Consider the following 17,380-nt stretch of genomic DNA (forward strand, 5'->3'; position numbering starts at 1 on the left):
GAAGCAATTAAGATAGATTTGAAACCAGTCCAAGGCCACTGGCTGTGCACGTCCCCCCGGCCCCCGGAGCCCGGATGCTGCTGTCAGAGCGGCAAGCCCTGGCCCCTCCAGGCCCAGCACTGCCTGGCCTCCCTTTTCCACGCGTACCTGGGAGTTTTCTAATTTAAACGTTTTTACTTACACCAAAAAAAAAAAAAAAAAACCAACATAAATTTCTAAAATATTGGAACCTACTTGAAAAGAACTAGAGTGACTTGTAGGTACAAACCATGACTTGTATGTATGAGTATTCTTCAAAAATTTATTTATAGAAACAGACGTATCCAAAGGCAACATTAGACAAAAACAAAGAGAAAAGTTTGGAATGCCAACAACACTGGAGATTCTCACTTGCACTTTACGTTTCTTCACGTGGAACTAGCACCATTGTAGTTCAGAAACCACAGATTTAATTACAATTGCTTCTAATATATAAAATATCTTATAAAGATTTTTCAACTATCTAGTAACAAAGTTCTTCCAAAAACTTATTTAAAAATCAATTAGAATTTACCATTTGAAATTGATGAAAACGGTTTAAAAATTGATCCAATTCTACAGCTTGTCAAAGGGAATGAGCCATAATTAGTTTTATTGGAAGAAAGTGCCTGAATTCAGCTTCTGGCTTCCTTCTAACCACCAAGCAGGTACGGTAAATTGAATATTACCTACGAATAAGAGCACATCTAAAACCAGTCTTAGAAAATACTTTCCTAGACTATAAAAATACTAAATGGAATACAAAAATTTCAGCAAATAGACTACAGCAGACAAATATTTAAAACATACTTAAAACTATCTTCTACCATAATCATCATGAACATCAAGTATTATCCTAATGATTTTTCTATGATTCATTCTGATTTGATGTTTATTTCCCCTCAAGTTTTGTTGTAACACCAGCGACAGACCAAATTTGGTGTTTCTCGCAGAAGTTCCTGGAGGCACCACTGAATAATTCTTTGTATTCAACTGGTTCTCAAAGTGCTGAAAGTGCAAATGTGGTAGAGCCTGTGTTTTTGAGATCGGGGGTCAGCAACCCCGGGCCGTGAACACAGCCACACGTTCATTTGTTCACATGTTGTCTATGGTTGCTTTCGTGCCACATGACTGTATGTGGCCTCTGGGTCCCCCGAGTCTAAAACCTTTACTATCTGGCCCCGTACAGAAAAAATGTGCCAACCCCTATTTTAGATAAATCACTGCAGGAAATGTTTTGCTGAACAGGGACAAGGCAAAATGGTCCCATTTGAAGAAAATTTTGGCTGAGGTTTGCTGGTTCCATCATATATAGTCAGATCGAAATAATACACATGTGGATTGGCAACTCTGGGTATTGAAATATTCTTCTGGCATCGTAAGCAAAGTCGGGCTATGATGAAAGTACCTTCCTCTCTCTGTGAATTGGCCGTGACGTACCAAGTAACTCACGTACCTGATTCTAACAGTGTACTTCCTGTTCAACCCAACCATCTATGTGGCTCCAACATGATTTCTAGCCTTTATAAATCAAAAATCTTATACCCTTGGCAATGGATAGAACTAGAAGTGCACCCTTCCCATCCGTCTGTATTCGCATAGATTCTATCGGCACCGCACTGCCTTCCTTTTAGAATCCTTCCCTGTGACATGCATCATAATAATTGGTACTACCGCTACTCCCCAGGGCCATAAACATGTCCCTTTTGACAAATCGGACTAAGTTTTCGAGGGGGCACATAGGCTTGGAAGAATGCTTGTGGTGGTCCTGGCAAAAAGAGGTGTGGAATGTGACATCGACGCCATTATAAAGAATCCGGACAGAATGCTCACTGGGCTTTTCTCTGTCCTGCCAGAGCTCCAAGATCAACCTGGCTGCAAACCTTGGGAATCTGGCTTCCATAAGGCCCAAGGCACTGAGAACTGGTGACAGAGTGACATCGTGAGCAGAGTAGAGGGCAAAGACCTCCTCTCTCCTGCCCTTCGCGGCACGCTGCATCCGGCTGACGGTCTGGTTGAGGATGGGGTGGGCGCCCAGGAGCGCATAGCCCAGATAAAGCTTCTTCTCCCGCCTCTCTCTCTCGTCTTCTATCTGATGTGTCCTGATCACCTTGAAGTGCTCCATGTCAATACAGCCATTCCTAGTGCACGGGAAGCTGACGTTGTGGCAGAAGCAGCAGAGCATGGAGTCTATGGGGTTGGCAGCTCGAAGCTGCTTGGTGGGGACATCCACGATCCTGGCCATGTCCTCGTAGGTCCTCTCCAGCTGGCTGTTTTTCAAACGTAAGAGGTACTGCCGACGCTGCTCCTTTTCCAGATACTGGTTTCTCACGGGGCAATAGCAGTTTCCAGAGCAGAAGAGAGCACTCGGCTGGTGCCTAAAATGAATCTTCTTCCAGTCAAAATCGGGGAGAAAGCCATAAAGCAAGGCCAGCCCACTTTGTAGGGTCCGGCTTTTCCCAGTGGTCTCCAAGTAAAGCTGGTCTGTGGACCAGTCACTCGGTAGGAGTTTGTGTTTCTTTAGATAGATGTCCCTCAGCAGCTGGCCATTCTGCAAATGCTGCACGACTCCTGAAACACAGGGACACAAACCGTCCTCACTACCAGCTCAGCAAAAGGAGGAGCAAAGGGAGGCCGAGTCAGTGGCCAACTCTGCAGTGCTTTCATCAGTGCATGAGAATATAATCAAAACCATTCCCCAGCGTGTGGAAGCTACAAGAATGGGTTTGCAGGAACTCATGAGGGTAGCCCCTTGGGGTTATCCATGAAGGGATGAGCAGAGGAGGGGAGCACCAGGACCATCTGCTCAATCCCTCCCTTCCCTGGGAGGGGGCATTGTGACTGGGGGGTCTGGGAGGGCAGCAGTCAAGCTTCCTGGCAGATATCAAGGCTGTAATTGGCATGGGCTTAAGGAAAACTTTGTCCCTCCTGCCCAGGGACACAGCATTCTTTAGTGTGCAGGGAGGGACCATGGAAATCAGTCAGGTAAAGAGAAAAAGGTGCTGCTGGCTGCTTAGTCCCCTCACTGTTAGGAGGTTCTCTCCTTCGCCTCATTCTCCCTACTCTCCCAAGTGAAGGCTTGCTGCCAAACTTCTAGGTACATTCCGCCTAATCCTCCTGGACATTACTGGCTCATCAAGGACATTCTGTCTGCAGAGATATGGAATCATCTCTCAGACACCCACATAGAATATTTGAAAAAAAAAAAGCAAAGTGCAGAACAGTACATTTATTATACTCCTTTTAAATAAAAATGAGGGAAAAATAAGAATGTGTATTTGCAGTTGTTTGTGTTTTGCATAAAGAAACTTTGGAAAGATGCATAAGAAACCAATAGCAATGGTTACCTGAGGAGATGGGGGCACAGAAATGGGGCAAAAGGAACATGGATAGGAACAAGAATTTTAAATTTACCTGTCAAGTAAAAGCTTAAAAAATTTTAGTTTTGAACTACCACAGTACGGTAACAAACTATCTTTAAAAAAAAAAAAAGAAAGAAAGAAAAGCAAAGCCTTATCTTCAAGCAGGAGAAGACAATCCAAGATGAAAGCAAGCTCACCCACCAGGCAACAGGATGGAGGGGCATGGAATCTCAGTAACAGATCTGAATTCTCTGAGGGTCAACCACACTCAGGCCCCCCGACCAGTTCATGACCAATGTTGCTTACTCAGGTGCACAAATGGTGTGAAAACCTGAGACAACTCGAGGCTGCGATGCATGAGACAGAGGGCACTGCACTGGCCCAGGAAGGGGGAACAGCTCAGGAAAACATCACAAAGGACGCCTGCGTCCCCTTGTGAAGGAAAAATATCGAGCGCAGAACTCCCTGAGAGATCTGGGCTGACACAGGTCTTAGGCATTTCCAGAATGGTTTGCAAAAAGAGGCAAACCATAATGACAAACATTAAGAATCTGTGTCTGGCCCCAGTTCACCTCTGGGCCTGCCTTATATTCCTAGGCTGCATATATTAGGGTTGAGGGCTTCTCGTGTGCCAGACCTTTCTCCTTTCATCCTCACAAAACCCCGATAAGGTAGGCATGTTATTATTATTCCCTCTTTTCTTTATTTTATAGCTGAGGAAACCGAGGCCCCGAGCCAATCACTGTGAAGAGTGGCAGAGGTGGCTGGCACTCCAGCCCCTATCTAGGCCCAACCTTGCCCTCCTAGTCCCTGCTCGTAGCACTTCCTCCCGGTCTTTTCAGGCAGAAATACTAAGTTCTAGCCAGTTAGGGCCTCTTAGCCTCTCCAAACACCGCCCATATCTTCATAACCTTGGTCATGCCCTTCCCCTTTCCCAGCCTAGAGAAATCCTCATCCGGTGCCTGGCTCCAATACTGCGGGCTCTGTAGTCTTCCTTTTTCCTCCTCCAGGGCAGACCAAGAATTCCTTCCTGTTCCCGTTCCACTGGATCTCCAGGACTTGAGCTGTGATCGCGGAGCGTCCCGCGGCAGCTGCATGCTCCTTTAGGACAAGGTGCGGAGCATCTATTCATCCAGCCACTCCCCGCCCCCCTACACTCAGCAGCTGCCAAAGCATCTTGAATAGAGTAGGCACTAATGATCGGTCTTATATAGTTACTGTGGGGTGCCAAAAGTGTTTCAGCTATAAATGGTTATTCTAACAGCTATGCATTTTTAATGAAATTTAAAATAGAAGATAAAAGTGAACATTAAAAGAAAATTAGGGAACAGGAGCAAACAGCACCGTGAAAATGATTTCTCGAGTAACGCTGATTTAGAAAACGATGTAGATAATAGAACAACTGAGAAGAAAGGTAGGCATGAATGAGTGTCTCTAAGTGTGTGAGGGACAGCTCCCCCAACCTCTTCTCGGGGAACAGCCCATGGATCCAGAGGCTGGGCAGGCCCCCACTGCTCAGTGCACAGTCGCCCTCACCTCCGAGCCGGCTGATGGACACTGACCCTGAAGGACCCCGTCAGATTTTCTCTTTCTTACTCTCTCAAGAATTTGGACTTGCAGTTCATCTCTAGGTGTGGCCAGGACTGTCCCTCTGTGGACAGACACGGAGCAAAACCACAGAGGCTGGGATAGACAGATTTCTTATTCCTGGTTCCAGTTTCTGGAGGCCTGGTCATATTCTTGCCCTCAGAGTCTGGAGTCACCCTGAATCCGTACAATAAATGTCCCCCTTCTGCTGGAGTTGGTTTCTGTTACTTGCAACCAGAGGGTCTACTAACCAATGGTTCTCAGCAAGCCTGGCTCTGCTCTCAGGGAGGGTTTGGGGGGTTGAGTTGTCACAATAATATGGGGAGGAACATTCTGGACACCTACTGGGTGGGGGCCACGGAGCCAGACAGTCTCCCCAAGGAACTGTTCTCTGACCCACATAACTTTTGAATGTACCACAAGATATTACCATGTGTGAAAAACCTATTTAAATACTTTAGCCTAGAGCCTGTTTCTTTGTATCATAATACAAAACCATTTTTGCATACCATTAACATGCACTGATTTTTCCAGAAATGCAACAGAAATTAAGGGACATCTGTATTTTATTTTGGTCAGAACTTGTTAAAAAAATCATGTCCCAACATATGACCTCACTGATATGAGGAATTCTTAATCTCAGGAAACAAACTGAGGGTTGCTGGAGTGGGGGGTGGGGTGGGAGGGATGGGGTGACTGGGTGAATGGACACTGGGGAGGGTATGTGCTATGGTGAGTGCTGTGAATTGTGCAAGACTGTTGAATCTCAGATCTGTACCTCTGAAACAAATAATGCAATACATGTTAAGAAAGAAAAAAAAAAGAAGAATGTAGCAGGAGGGGAAGAATGAAGGGGGGGGAAATCGGAGGGGTAGACGAACCATGAGAGATGATGGACTCTGAAAAACAAACTGAGGGTTCTAGAGGGGAGGGGGGTGGGAGGATGGGTTAGCCTGGTGATGGATATTGAGGAGGGCACGTTCTGCATGGAGCACTGGGTGTTATGCACAAACAATGAATCATGGAACACTATATCTAAAACTAATGATGTAATGTATGGGGATTAACATAACAATAAAAAAAAAAAAATCATGTCCCAAAATGTGGTGTTAGAGTTCCCCATATAATAACCCTCGGTCTGCCAATCTACATTTAAGCATTTAAGTGTAAACAACGAACTATGTCATTCTGTTTCCTAGTGAGGGTGTGCTCAGGCTTTTATACTGAGACACACAGCATTATATAATAAATTCATTTCCTTTCGTTTCTCCTTTATATTATAGTTACGGTGCCTGATATAACTGCTCTTCTTTACAATTTTGTATCTAGAAAGGTTATAATTTTATTTGAATTTCACTTCAGGAGAGTGAAGGGAGCACCACAAAATATTTGTTACAAAAAGGGGGTGCTTGGTCTGGTCGGAGGCAAACTCCTGTTTTAACCAAATTTTTTTTTTTTTTTTTTTTTTTTTAAGATTTTATTTATTTATTTGAGAGAGAGAATGAGAGAGCGAGAGAGAGCACATGAGAGGGGGGAGGGTCAGAGGGAGAAGCAGACTCCCTGCTGAGCAGGGAGCCCGATGCGGGACTCGATCCGGAGACTCCAGGATCATGACCTGAACCGAAGGCAGTCGCTTAACCAACTGAGCCACCCAGGCGCCCCAAACTCCTGTTTTAAACCACGGCAAACCTTGAGCACACAGAACTAATTATCAAAAGCTTTTGACAAAACTCCTTATTCAAGGCTAGTCTTCCAGAGCCTTCAGCTTTGCCCACTCTGTCACTATTATTCTCCCCAATAATAATGGCTTCAAAAACATGGCGAAACTCCGCAGGGCCAACCACAGGACAGAGACCTTCCTTCCATCAGAGTTGAGGTCCCACGGTACTTGTGGGATGAGGAAACAACATGGCCGATAGGTCCTCTTGATTCTTCCAAAAAGGCTGGTGACCATGCAAGGTCCTTTGAGGTCCCAGACTGAAGTAGGAAGAAGCTAGAACCTACTGGGGGGCTCCCAGTTCCTTCTCTTCCTAACAGAGGTAGCTCCCCAGTTAACTCGCCAACCTGCCCTGACATCTGGAACTGGCTGTGTAATGGTACGAACAGGGCTGCAGAGGGAAAGGTGGGCTTCTGTGAGGGACACACTCAGCCAAACAAACTCTGTGCTCACTGGGGATCTGCCATATGTGTTTGCTCCTGAGATCTCGCACATGAGAACTGATCAGGTCATTTTCTTTGAAGTTGCTAAGAACATGGGATTGGTTACATAAATTATGGCCCAGTAATAGTGGGATGATATGGAGACACCAGAAATGATGCTGTTCATGAATATTTATCGATAGGGAAAGATTATCACAATGTACTGTTAAATGAAAAAGTAGGTTATGAAAGAGCATGTTTAGTGTGTGCACGCACACTGACACATGAAAAAAGATGACTAATGTCTTTTTTTTTTTTTAAGATGACTAATTTCTTTGGTGGATTGGGATTATAGGTATGTTAAACTTTTCTTCCTTTTGCTTGACTGTCTTTCCTAATTTCTCTTCCATTGACATATACTGCTCTTGCACTAAGAAAAAGGGTTATTTTTAATTTTTTAGAAATCAGATGTTCATTTAGATACCTTGGTGGACTCAGAGCTCCCCGAGGCGCCCGTCCTTAGTCATCCCTGTGAGCCCACAGCACCTTGCCCAGGAGCGTTTGCTCCAACGTATGCCTCACGGAAGAGGGCGCAGGAGAAGGAGTGAGCCGATGGATGTCACACATACCTGTCTGCGTGAGCTCTCCCATCTCACACAGTGGGTGATTGGGGTAAAGAGGCAGGGAGTGTAAGGGGTTTTCGAAAGAGGCTCCAGATCCTTTCGACATGTGACTAACGAAAGCTTCCAGTTTAGGGTGATATGGTTTCCTAAAGAGACGACACAGAGAATTAGTGGTCACTATGCTCCAAAACAGTCCACAAGGGTTTCAACTTCAGCCAGCAAAATCCCAGCTGTGTCACGCCCTGCTCACCCATAGTAACAGGTCCTGGCTCAATCATTTTGATTTTTTTTTTTTTTTAAAGATTTTATATATTTATTTTGAGAGAGCGAGCGCGCAGGAGCAAGGGGAGGGACAGAGGGAGAGGAAGAAGGAGAGAAGCAGATCCCCGCTGAGCGCAGAGCCGGACACCGGCCTGGATCTCAGGACCCTGAGGTCATGACCTGAGCCAAAATCAAGAGTTGGATGCTTAATTGACTGAGCCACCCAGGCGCTCTTGGCTCAATCACTTTTTTTTTTTTTAAAAATAAAGATTTTATTTATTTATTTGTCAGAGAGGGAGAGAGAGACAGGGAGCGCACAAGCAGGGGGACCGGCAGGCAGAGGGAGAAGCAGGCTCCCCGCAGAGCAGGGAGCCCGATGCGGGACTCGATCCCAGGACCCTGAGATCATGACCTGAGTGGAAGGCAGATGCTTAAATGACTGAGCCACCCAGGCGTCCCGGCTCAATTACTTTGAAATTCCAGTATCATTACTGCTCGACCCCTGACGTTCCATGAGGTCAGCCTGGGCCCCCAACCTCTGCTGAAGCATCCATCATTCCGGGCACTGTGGGAGTCAGCTTTGCCCTCCCCCTCCCAGATCCCCAACCCGTGCCCCTCCTGTTTCCCTCCTCAGGAGTCTACCAGCTGCCACCAGACAGGCCCAGGCTGGGAGTCCTCCCTGATTTCTCCCTCCCCTGCTCCCATGCATGCCATCTGCTACCCAATCCTGCAGATGTGCCAGTCCTCCTGGGGCTTCTCTGCCCCTCTCTCCTGCATCCCTGCGGCCACTGCCTGGGTTCTGGCTCAGGCAGCTTTTGTCAGTAAGGCATGGGCTCCTCTTTGGCCTACCTGTGGCCTAATCTTGCCTTCTGAACAGCCCGAGATCGACTTAAAAGCAAGGCCGGTTGTTCCTCTCCTGTACACTGCCACCTTCCCCCAGGACCCGTGCCCGTGGCCTCGCAGTCTGTCCCGGCCCCACCTCACTTTGAGGCTCAGGGCTCCCCACCCTCTCCAGTCTAATGCTGGGCGCTGGTCCCACATAACCCAGCGCCTTCTGTCCCCCCAACCACCTTGTTCTTTCATGCGTCCAAGACTTTCCACGCACCGCCCCTTCCTCCTAGCAAACCTACCTCAGCCTTCACCTCAGTAATCCTTAACTGACCTCTGGGAAATCTCCTTTGAAGGAAACTAACTGATTAAGATAACCAAGATCTCTATAGCTCTCTACAATTCACTATGCATTTTGTACATACAAGTATCTCATTTTATGTGGGGTGGTAACGAAGAGCTAAAAAACGTCTCTTTTTTTAGAATACCTGACATTATTTATATTTCTGCCATAAAGTACATGGGGGTAAATCAAGATTTAATTTATCTTTCTGGTTGCTAGTATACAATTTCCCTGAACTATGAAATGACCTACAAATATATACACATTTTCTCCAAATAATGAGATGACCTATGAATATACACACCTTTTCTTTGAAATAATGAAATGGCCTATGAATGTATATACATTCTCCAGCTGAATGGAAGTGAACAGGTAAGACGAGTTCCCAGCTAAGCTAAATCAGCATGAAAGGAAGCAAGGATTAATTGTTCTAATGGCAGACCTCTCCTGTCTGAAAGCCCAGTTAACTTTGGCTGCTAAAATGCTTTTATTATCTTTCAAAAACGTAAAACTAAAAAAGAGCCCATCTTTAAAAAAATGTTCTAAATTTAGAAAATGCTAATCCTGACACAGTATCGTCTAATCACCCTGGATTGCTGCAGGGCACTCTTTCCATAAAAACAGAGGGTATGTTATTATTCCCGAGGCTAAAACACAGAAATATTTGCAAACTGGGGAATAAGAGTTCCAGACTGACAATGAGGCTGCCCATATGAATCCACATACACAAAGGCCATCCATCAACAGGAGTCAAATGTTCTGCTCCAGGCCATTATTTTGGGTTGGTGATTTTTGAGGATCTGAGAAGGTTTTGCTGCCAATTTCAGGAATGAAATTTCACTACTGGAAGTGTTTGCTGAGCTATCCCAGCTTTTCAGGACATCTGACTGCTTAATGATATGCTAATATCTAACTGTATACATGAGAACTTGTTTTTTGGTCTGGAAAGATGGTGATTCATGGAAGAAAAACTTCACTTACAGAAGAGACAGCAAATGGCTGGATCTTTTTAACAAGACGAGGACCAGGTAACCCGAGTCCCTGGGCATGTCCTGGATCTAAATGACCAGATCCTGCCTGCGGAGTCCATGGCCCCACCCCTGTCGCCAAGAGGGTACTGGGCATGTGGCAGATACTCCAAAACATGTGCGAATGAATTTGACTGGGAAGTACCCCATCCTTAGATGCTTTATGGAAAGTCCAGGCTTCCCATAATCTGTAGCAATGAATATGGCAAGTTCCTATACTGGTTTATTAAAATATTCAGATTTTAATGGAAACATGAATGAAACTGCTAACTATGATAAAGACTCTCTTTGAGTAAACTATAGTTAGGCTCCTCTGAACCCTCTTTCCAACTAGGCCTCAACTTTAGGACTTCCATATTCTTTGGACTTATGTCCATCTTTGTATCGCTCGGTTTTAGCAAAAATCCTGCTAAGTTGAGTTAGCCAGAATCTCCCGCTCTTGATATCTGATCAAATTCCTCATCTTAAAAAAAAAAAACTTCCTCATCCCCCAGATGGTATCTGCTCACCCTGGCCTGCCTTCAGCAATCTCCTCACCCCTGAGGTCTCCTCTTAGTCAGTTTCCATCCACTGACCTCCACCCTGCTCCTTGGCTATAAATTCCCATTGCCCATGTTGTATTTGGAATTGAGCCCAGTTCTACACGGAGATCTCTTTTCCCCTCCCGCATTAGTTCCTGAATACAATCTGTTTTTACTACTACTAACTACTGTCTGGCTCTGGTTTTTCTTTTAACAGTTGTACACTAAAATCTGTTCTCCTCTGGGGCGCCTGGGTGGCTTATTTGGTTAAGCATCTGACCCTTGATTTTGGCTCAGGTCATGATCTCAGGGTCATGAGACTGAGCCCCATGTTGGGTTGCATGCTCAGTGGGGAATCTGCTGGAGATTCTCTCTCTCTCCCTCTGCCCCTCCCCCAACTTGCGTGTACTTTCTCGCTCTCTCTCAAATAAATAAATAAATCTTAAAAAAAAAAACAAAAAAACAACTAGGGCGCCTGGGTGGCTCAGTTGGTTAAACGACTGCCTTCGGCTCAGGTCATGATCCCGGAGTCCTGGTATTGAGTCCCACATTGGGCTCCCTGCTCAGCAGGGAATCTGCTTCTCCCTCTGACCCTACCCCCTCTTGTGCTCTCTCTCTCTCTCACTCTCTCTCTTAAATAAATAAAATAAAATCTTTAAAAAAAAATCTATTCTCCTCCTCTTGGGAAGTTGGTTAGATCCAGTTTCTGAGGTCCCAGTGGCTAGGCAGAGTCACATGGTATTCACTAATGGAATAGAAGGATGTATCCCACTACTGGGTTTAGGTTTTCAGACCATGGGGTGCCCCTTCGCATTCTTTTCCTTCCCACTGGCCACTAGGTAGACATGGCAGCAATCCAGGTTCAATCACGTAGACATCCCTAGGGCATGATGGGAGCCATGACCTGGAAGGGGACCTGGGGCCCTAAATGACCAAGTGGTTCCATGTCATATGACCTGGATCACTCATCTCAGACCTTCACACAAGGCAAAAATCAACTTTGTTATTTGAGGCAATGTATTCTTCAGTCTCTTTGTTATAAAAGGCTAGCCTTACTCTGACTAGCACAGAAATGATTATATTTGTCCTGATGAATTTTTCTTCAGGAAAAGCTCATGTTATTGCAGCCTCATTGGAAATCTGTTTTCCTACTAAAAATTGAAAGAATTAAAGGTGCTACTATCCTAAGGCTTCAAACTATTCACTTCCAGAGTTCGTATTTACATTTTTGTATGCATTGTTTATATCTCTCTGTGCCACAAAGCTTGACACAGAACCCCGAGGCTAATCTACACACCCATGAGAAAATTTATTGTGTTTTAGCTATAATCGGAGCAATTACTGAGTCTTACACAGAACATTAAAACAGAGAAGAGGTATAATACCAGTGATATTGTTATCAGGAAACACAATTCAAAAAAGCTTACATGGCTGGAAACTGGAAAGAGGTCATACCATAGGTTTTTACAATTTATGCAACCGAATTTACTTTATATTATGAATGAAGTAAAATTCTAAAAAGATCAGCTCAATATACTTTTCTTGGTCTTTGGCTTTCTGGACCTCTGCGCACTACCTGAGGTGATTAATTGCCCCTCATCCTTTCTTAAAACTTTCTCCATTCTTAGCTCTCCTAACACCGCCTCCGGTTTGCAAAGTCACGGTCTCCTCCTTTCTCTCCGTGCTACGTTCTAGGTCGGTGTTTGCTAGGACTCTGTTTTTAGCCTTCCCTCGCTCCACAGGCTCTGTGATACCAGTCACACCCACGGCGTCAGCTCCCATCAACACGTGAACTCTCAAACGAACCTCCAACCCCCAGCAGGACAATGTGCCAGAGCCCCACACTACACGCCTATACTACCTTCTAGAAATTATCACTGGAATGTCTGATGACAGCTCACGCTTAGCACCGAGACCTGTCCTCAAAACTTCTTTCCCCTTCCTCCCTTCTTCTGCGCTTTCTATTCCGGGCAGGGGAACCACCACCAGCCAGACACCCAATCAGAAATCAGGGCATCATCCTCTCTGTCTCTGTCTCACCCCCATCCTACCTGTCAGCAGGTCCTAAAAACCCTAAAAACCTTGTGACCTCTCAGATCCAAGCCTTCTCTCCAAATCCACTGCCACTCCCTGAGTTTTGGCTCTATCATTTATTCATTCAACAAATATTTAATCGTGCTGCTCCCACGGGCCAGGTACCGTCTTAGGCACTTGGGGTACAGCAGCGATGAACACTGCCCTCAGGGAGCTTACATTCTAGCCTGGGGAAACAGACAACATACAATGAACACTAGAAAGTGTGTGTGTGTGTGTGCACGTGCGCGAGCATGCACACATCCGTATGTGTGCTTGTTTGCACATTAGAAGATAACATGCTATGAAGCATGGACTGGTTTCTAAAGAAGGGCAGGGAAAGGGGGACCTGGGAGACTCGGGTGGACGAAGTGCATGGTAATTTTAAGTGAAGCGTTCTGAGCAGTCTTACTGAGAAGGTGACATTTAAGCAAAGGCTTGAAGGAGGTGGGAGAGCCCGTGGGCCATAAAGCTGCTGGGGAAAAGCTGTCTGCAGAGAGGACACAGTGGGAAGGAGAGCTAAGGGCAGTGTGGCTGAGGCGGAGTAAGTGAGGGAGAGGAGAGCAGAGCCCCAGGGGAGGGCAAGGGCAGCACATGGGGAGGACGGAGAGCACTGGAGGCCTTGTAGGTCAAGGACTTGGGCTGGGAGTCTGCAGGAAATCTTTCTTCTGGATCACTATCCCCACAGGAACGTAAACATTGCCTCCAGCCTCTAATCTATCCCCCCCGGATCATGGCAGCCAGAGATCTTCATAATTTCATCCCTCCACTTCCCAGCTCCTTCGCCACCTCCATGCCTGGCGTCCACACTCCTTAGCTGGACATTCGAAGCATCCGATGACCTAGTCCCTCCCTGCCTCTACACTCATGCTCCAGCCTGTGGTTGAGCTGTCCACCTCCCCGCACCTTTGCACAGGTAGGTTTCACCGCCCCAGGTGCCATTTATCATCAGCTGCCACCTGACATGTTCCTGCACACCCTTTAGGTCCCTCTGCCCCGGTGGCCTTCCCTGCCCTGCCATCCCACCTCTTCCTCTGCCCCAGGCTGAGTCAGGCTGCCCTCTTGTGGTTCATGCCCCCAAATATGGTTCCCAAACTACTTGCACTTCCACTTTTTCTAATTCTTCCACTTCTTCTCTAATGCTGCTGCCGCCGCCATCAGTGCTGACCACCAGATCTGTCTCTCAGAGGGCAGTGGGCCCCCTGGGGGCAGGAACAGCCTTTCTTCTACAAATCTTTAGTAGCCGGCTCTCCCCTTTCCTCCTTCCATCCAGCTACATACTGATCTTACTGTTCTCATACCTGCGCAGATCTTCCGGCCCCAGGACCTTTGAACTTGCTGTTCCCTCTATCTGGAACACTTTTCCCCCAGATGTGCACAGGGCAGACTCCATTTTATTTAGGGGCCTGCCCACATGCCACCTCCTGGTATGTGGGCCAGTCACATGTCACAATACCTGACACATAACAGGTGTTTAAAAATAAAATGTATTGAATAAATACTAATTGAAGCAAATACTCTTTTCTTCCTTGGATGTAGAAAAGAGTATCTGATTCATATTCATGAATGCAAAAAAAAAAAAACATTCAATAAACATTGCGTATCTACGGCTAATAACCTCATTGCTGGCTGAACACTGTCCTAGGAGAGTGAAAATCGCACCTTTGTCATGAGGCACAGGACATTCATGAAGAGGCAGCTTCCACTACAAAGACTTGGGAGAGCCACGGACCGTGTCCCGTGAAGGGAAACATTGGGGCCGCCAACATGCACAGACATCAGCTCCTACGTTCTCAGCTCACTGCAACCCTGCCTGCTGGCCCAGATCTGCCCTCTCACTAGACTAGAGGAGCGGGCACATTCTAGGACCCACTGCCTTTAAGGGGCCATAAAAATTAATGATTCCTGAAGCTGAGCTAGTACCTGGGAAGGCAGCAGGCACAGCTGGTGACCCAGACCCCACAGTCCCAGGGGACTCAGAAGCCCAAAGTGGGGCCACGTTGCTGGGAGTCCTGCTCACTCTAAGTGTGCATTTATAATGACAAGTCAACTTCATGTTTTTAAAGATGGATTAAATGACAGTAATTAATTAAACATGCATACTCCTCCCTCTTTCCACCAAGGACTTCAAGCAGCTCCTAAAGATACAGAATGTGCAATAAAATAGAAGTAGGTCAAAAGATCAAGGCCAGAGAAAATGAGGGCAGAGACAGCCAGAGCAGCTGGTCCCCCCTAGGAACTGCGCCTCTCAAATGGGAGCTCCAGAAATGGCCCTGTCAGGGGATCCTGCTGTGGCTGTGATGGAATGAGGGGCCCTGGGACCTGGCCTGGCCTCATGACCATGACCTCGCAGAGTGGGAAGGAGGCCGGGCCCAGCAAGCCTGCAGGCCACTGCAGTAAATGAAACGCCATCGCGGGTCCACCTCTCAGTATGACCAGCTCAGTGCTTCAGTCCATCCCCTTAGACTTCACAAGTCTGTGATCAGGGATGGACTACTGTCCCCACATTCCAGGACAGAGCACTGAGGCTCACAAAGGTGAAGGGTTTTGCCCTCTATCAAAAAGGTTACAAAGTCCTCAGAGGATTCCATGGCAGAGGATGTAATCTATCATGAGGCGCTGGATGGGCAATTATGACTCATGATTCTAAGGTCCTGAATTCACTCTGCAACCAACTAGTCCAACAACTATTTTATGCCAGGCTCGGGCTGGGCACCAGTGATAAAGGAGCAAGACCCAATGCCCTTGAGGAGCCAGCCAGTGGCGTGGGAAGGGCAGAGACCATCATGCTGGAAGACACGCTGCGAAGCATGAAGGCGCGCAGGGGAGGCCCTGCATGCTGGCAGGCAGCCGTGCCCAATGGGCACCTTCTGCAGGAGCAGCTAGGGTAACCTCCAGAGCCTCGAGGTGCTCAGGGACCCGACTGGTCTGGACACAGACCCCTGGTCTGAGCCAAGCCACTGAAATTCTCACATCTGGGAGCAGAAGCCACGAGGCACCAGGGCTGAAGCACGGTATTGTCCACAGAGTCCTGGAGGCTGCCCCGAGTCTGGCCAACTGAGAGGCCTGTTGGCCCATCCACTCCTGGGCAGTTCAAAGGGCAGATACCCACAGTCTATGCCGGTGGTGCGAAGCCACTTCTCTGAGCTGCCCTGCCTGCGCCCTCTCCAGGTCCTCCTGCCATCCCAGACACTCCAGACCATCCCCCGATCCAGACGCCACACGGTTAATACCCAGCCCGGCAAGTGGCCTCCAGCCCTGCCCCAATCCTAAGGCCAGTTCAGGACTGGTCATTACTCTGTTCTGAGGCCCTTCCCGTAAGCCCCCTTTTCAGTGGCAGTACTCGGGACAAGCAGAGAAGCCATGCTCACACAGCAGCAGGGGTTGCCCAGACAAGGCAGCATCTCAGGGGAGCCTGTGAGGAGCTGTAGGAGTGGGTCACGCGGGGACGGGGCGAGCAAGCTAAACAGCAGGGGCAAAGGCCTGATGGGCTAGGGGGCCGGCGAGAGGGGGCAGAGCAGGTAGAAGGTCCCAGCAGGAAGGCTGGCACAGGCTAGAGACCAGAGGAAGAAAGCCAGTGTCTGCATGGCCCTCAATCCAGGGGCTCTTCCAACCCACGGGACGGACACTGCGACATGCACCCAGGCTTGTTAACAGAAGGGACATAAGTACCCAGGCTGCGAGCTCCGTGACCTCTAGTAGGGAAGGAAAGAGTGCATGAAAGCCTACAGCCAGGCACTATTTCAGGATGTGTTTATATCCAAGGGCTCACTTTCTCTTCTCCATATAATCCTGGACGGTGAGAAGCCTGGAGACGCAAAGAGTCACCCTGAATCCCCCTCCCTGGGGTTCACACCACCATCCACTAGAAGGAACAGGCCTGGCTGCAGGGAGGCAACCCATGGTTCCCCCAGACCGGCCCTGCCCGGGGCAGGCTGGCATCCAGAAGCATTCCATCCGCATGACGTCTTCCTCACTGAGCACTTCCCTCCGTCTCCTCTGCTCATTCGGTCAACCCTGCGAGGGATGTTATGTGCCCCCTGACAGGGCGCTGAGGCCCGGCCCGTCGTTTCAGCGCTAACCCGGCCTCTCATTTTAGAGCCGTATGCAATCTGTTGAATTATTTTTCATCCTAAGGGCATTCAACCAGGAACATGCTATCCCTACTCCCGTGAAAAATGAAAAGGTGCAAGTCAGGTCTCACATGTGTATGGCTCTGCAGCTGGGGGTGCACGTTCTCCTCTGTCATGTCACTTCCTCCTGACCCAATGGTCAGCAGCAGCATCCCCACTGCACAGATGGGAGGGGGAGGCTCAGAGACTAAGGGGCTTTCCTGCTACCTCGAACAGCACAGCTGCCCCAGGGTCTGAGGACATCTGGCCCTGCGCTCACTGCACTGTGTCCCAGCTCTTTCTCAAACTGCAGAACACGGGAGGGGAGAGTGGGCCTCACACTGGCCTGAACCCAAATCTCAGTTCATCTGCTGTGTGGCCTTACACAGCTGTCCTTGCCTCTCTGGGCCTGCTCCTTCTCCACTGGGAAATGGCAATTAACACACAGGATTGTTTTTGAAGATCAGGCTCCTGGCAAACAGGAC

The 17,380-nt window shown here is 47.8% G+C and overlaps 1 protein-coding gene across 5 annotated transcripts in view; it reads right to left on the minus strand.

Annotated features, from left to right (window-relative positions):
* Positions 1-281: 281 nt before the first annotated feature.
* Positions 282-17,380, minus strand: part of PXYLP1 (2-phosphoxylose phosphatase 1) — a 69,813-nt gene continuing 52,714 nt past the window's right edge. For all 5 annotated transcript variants that reach the window (XM_036102702.2, XM_036102710.2, XM_036102739.2 and 2 more), the window contains 2 exons: positions 7,736-7,875; positions 282-2,589 (listed from right to left, as the gene is read on the minus strand). In XM_036102702.2, the coding sequence (XP_035958595.1) occupies positions 1,649-2,589; positions 7,736-7,875 (1,081 nt within the window). In that variant the 3' untranslated portion in view covers positions 282-1,648. The remainder of the gene's footprint in view (positions 2,590-7,735; positions 7,876-17,380) is intronic.

The sequence above is a fragment of the Halichoerus grypus genome, chromosome 1, assembly GCF_964656455.1.
Source record: "Halichoerus grypus chromosome 1, mHalGry1.hap1.1, whole genome shotgun sequence".
Lineage (NCBI taxonomy): Eukaryota > Metazoa > Chordata > Mammalia > Carnivora > Phocidae > Halichoerus > Halichoerus grypus.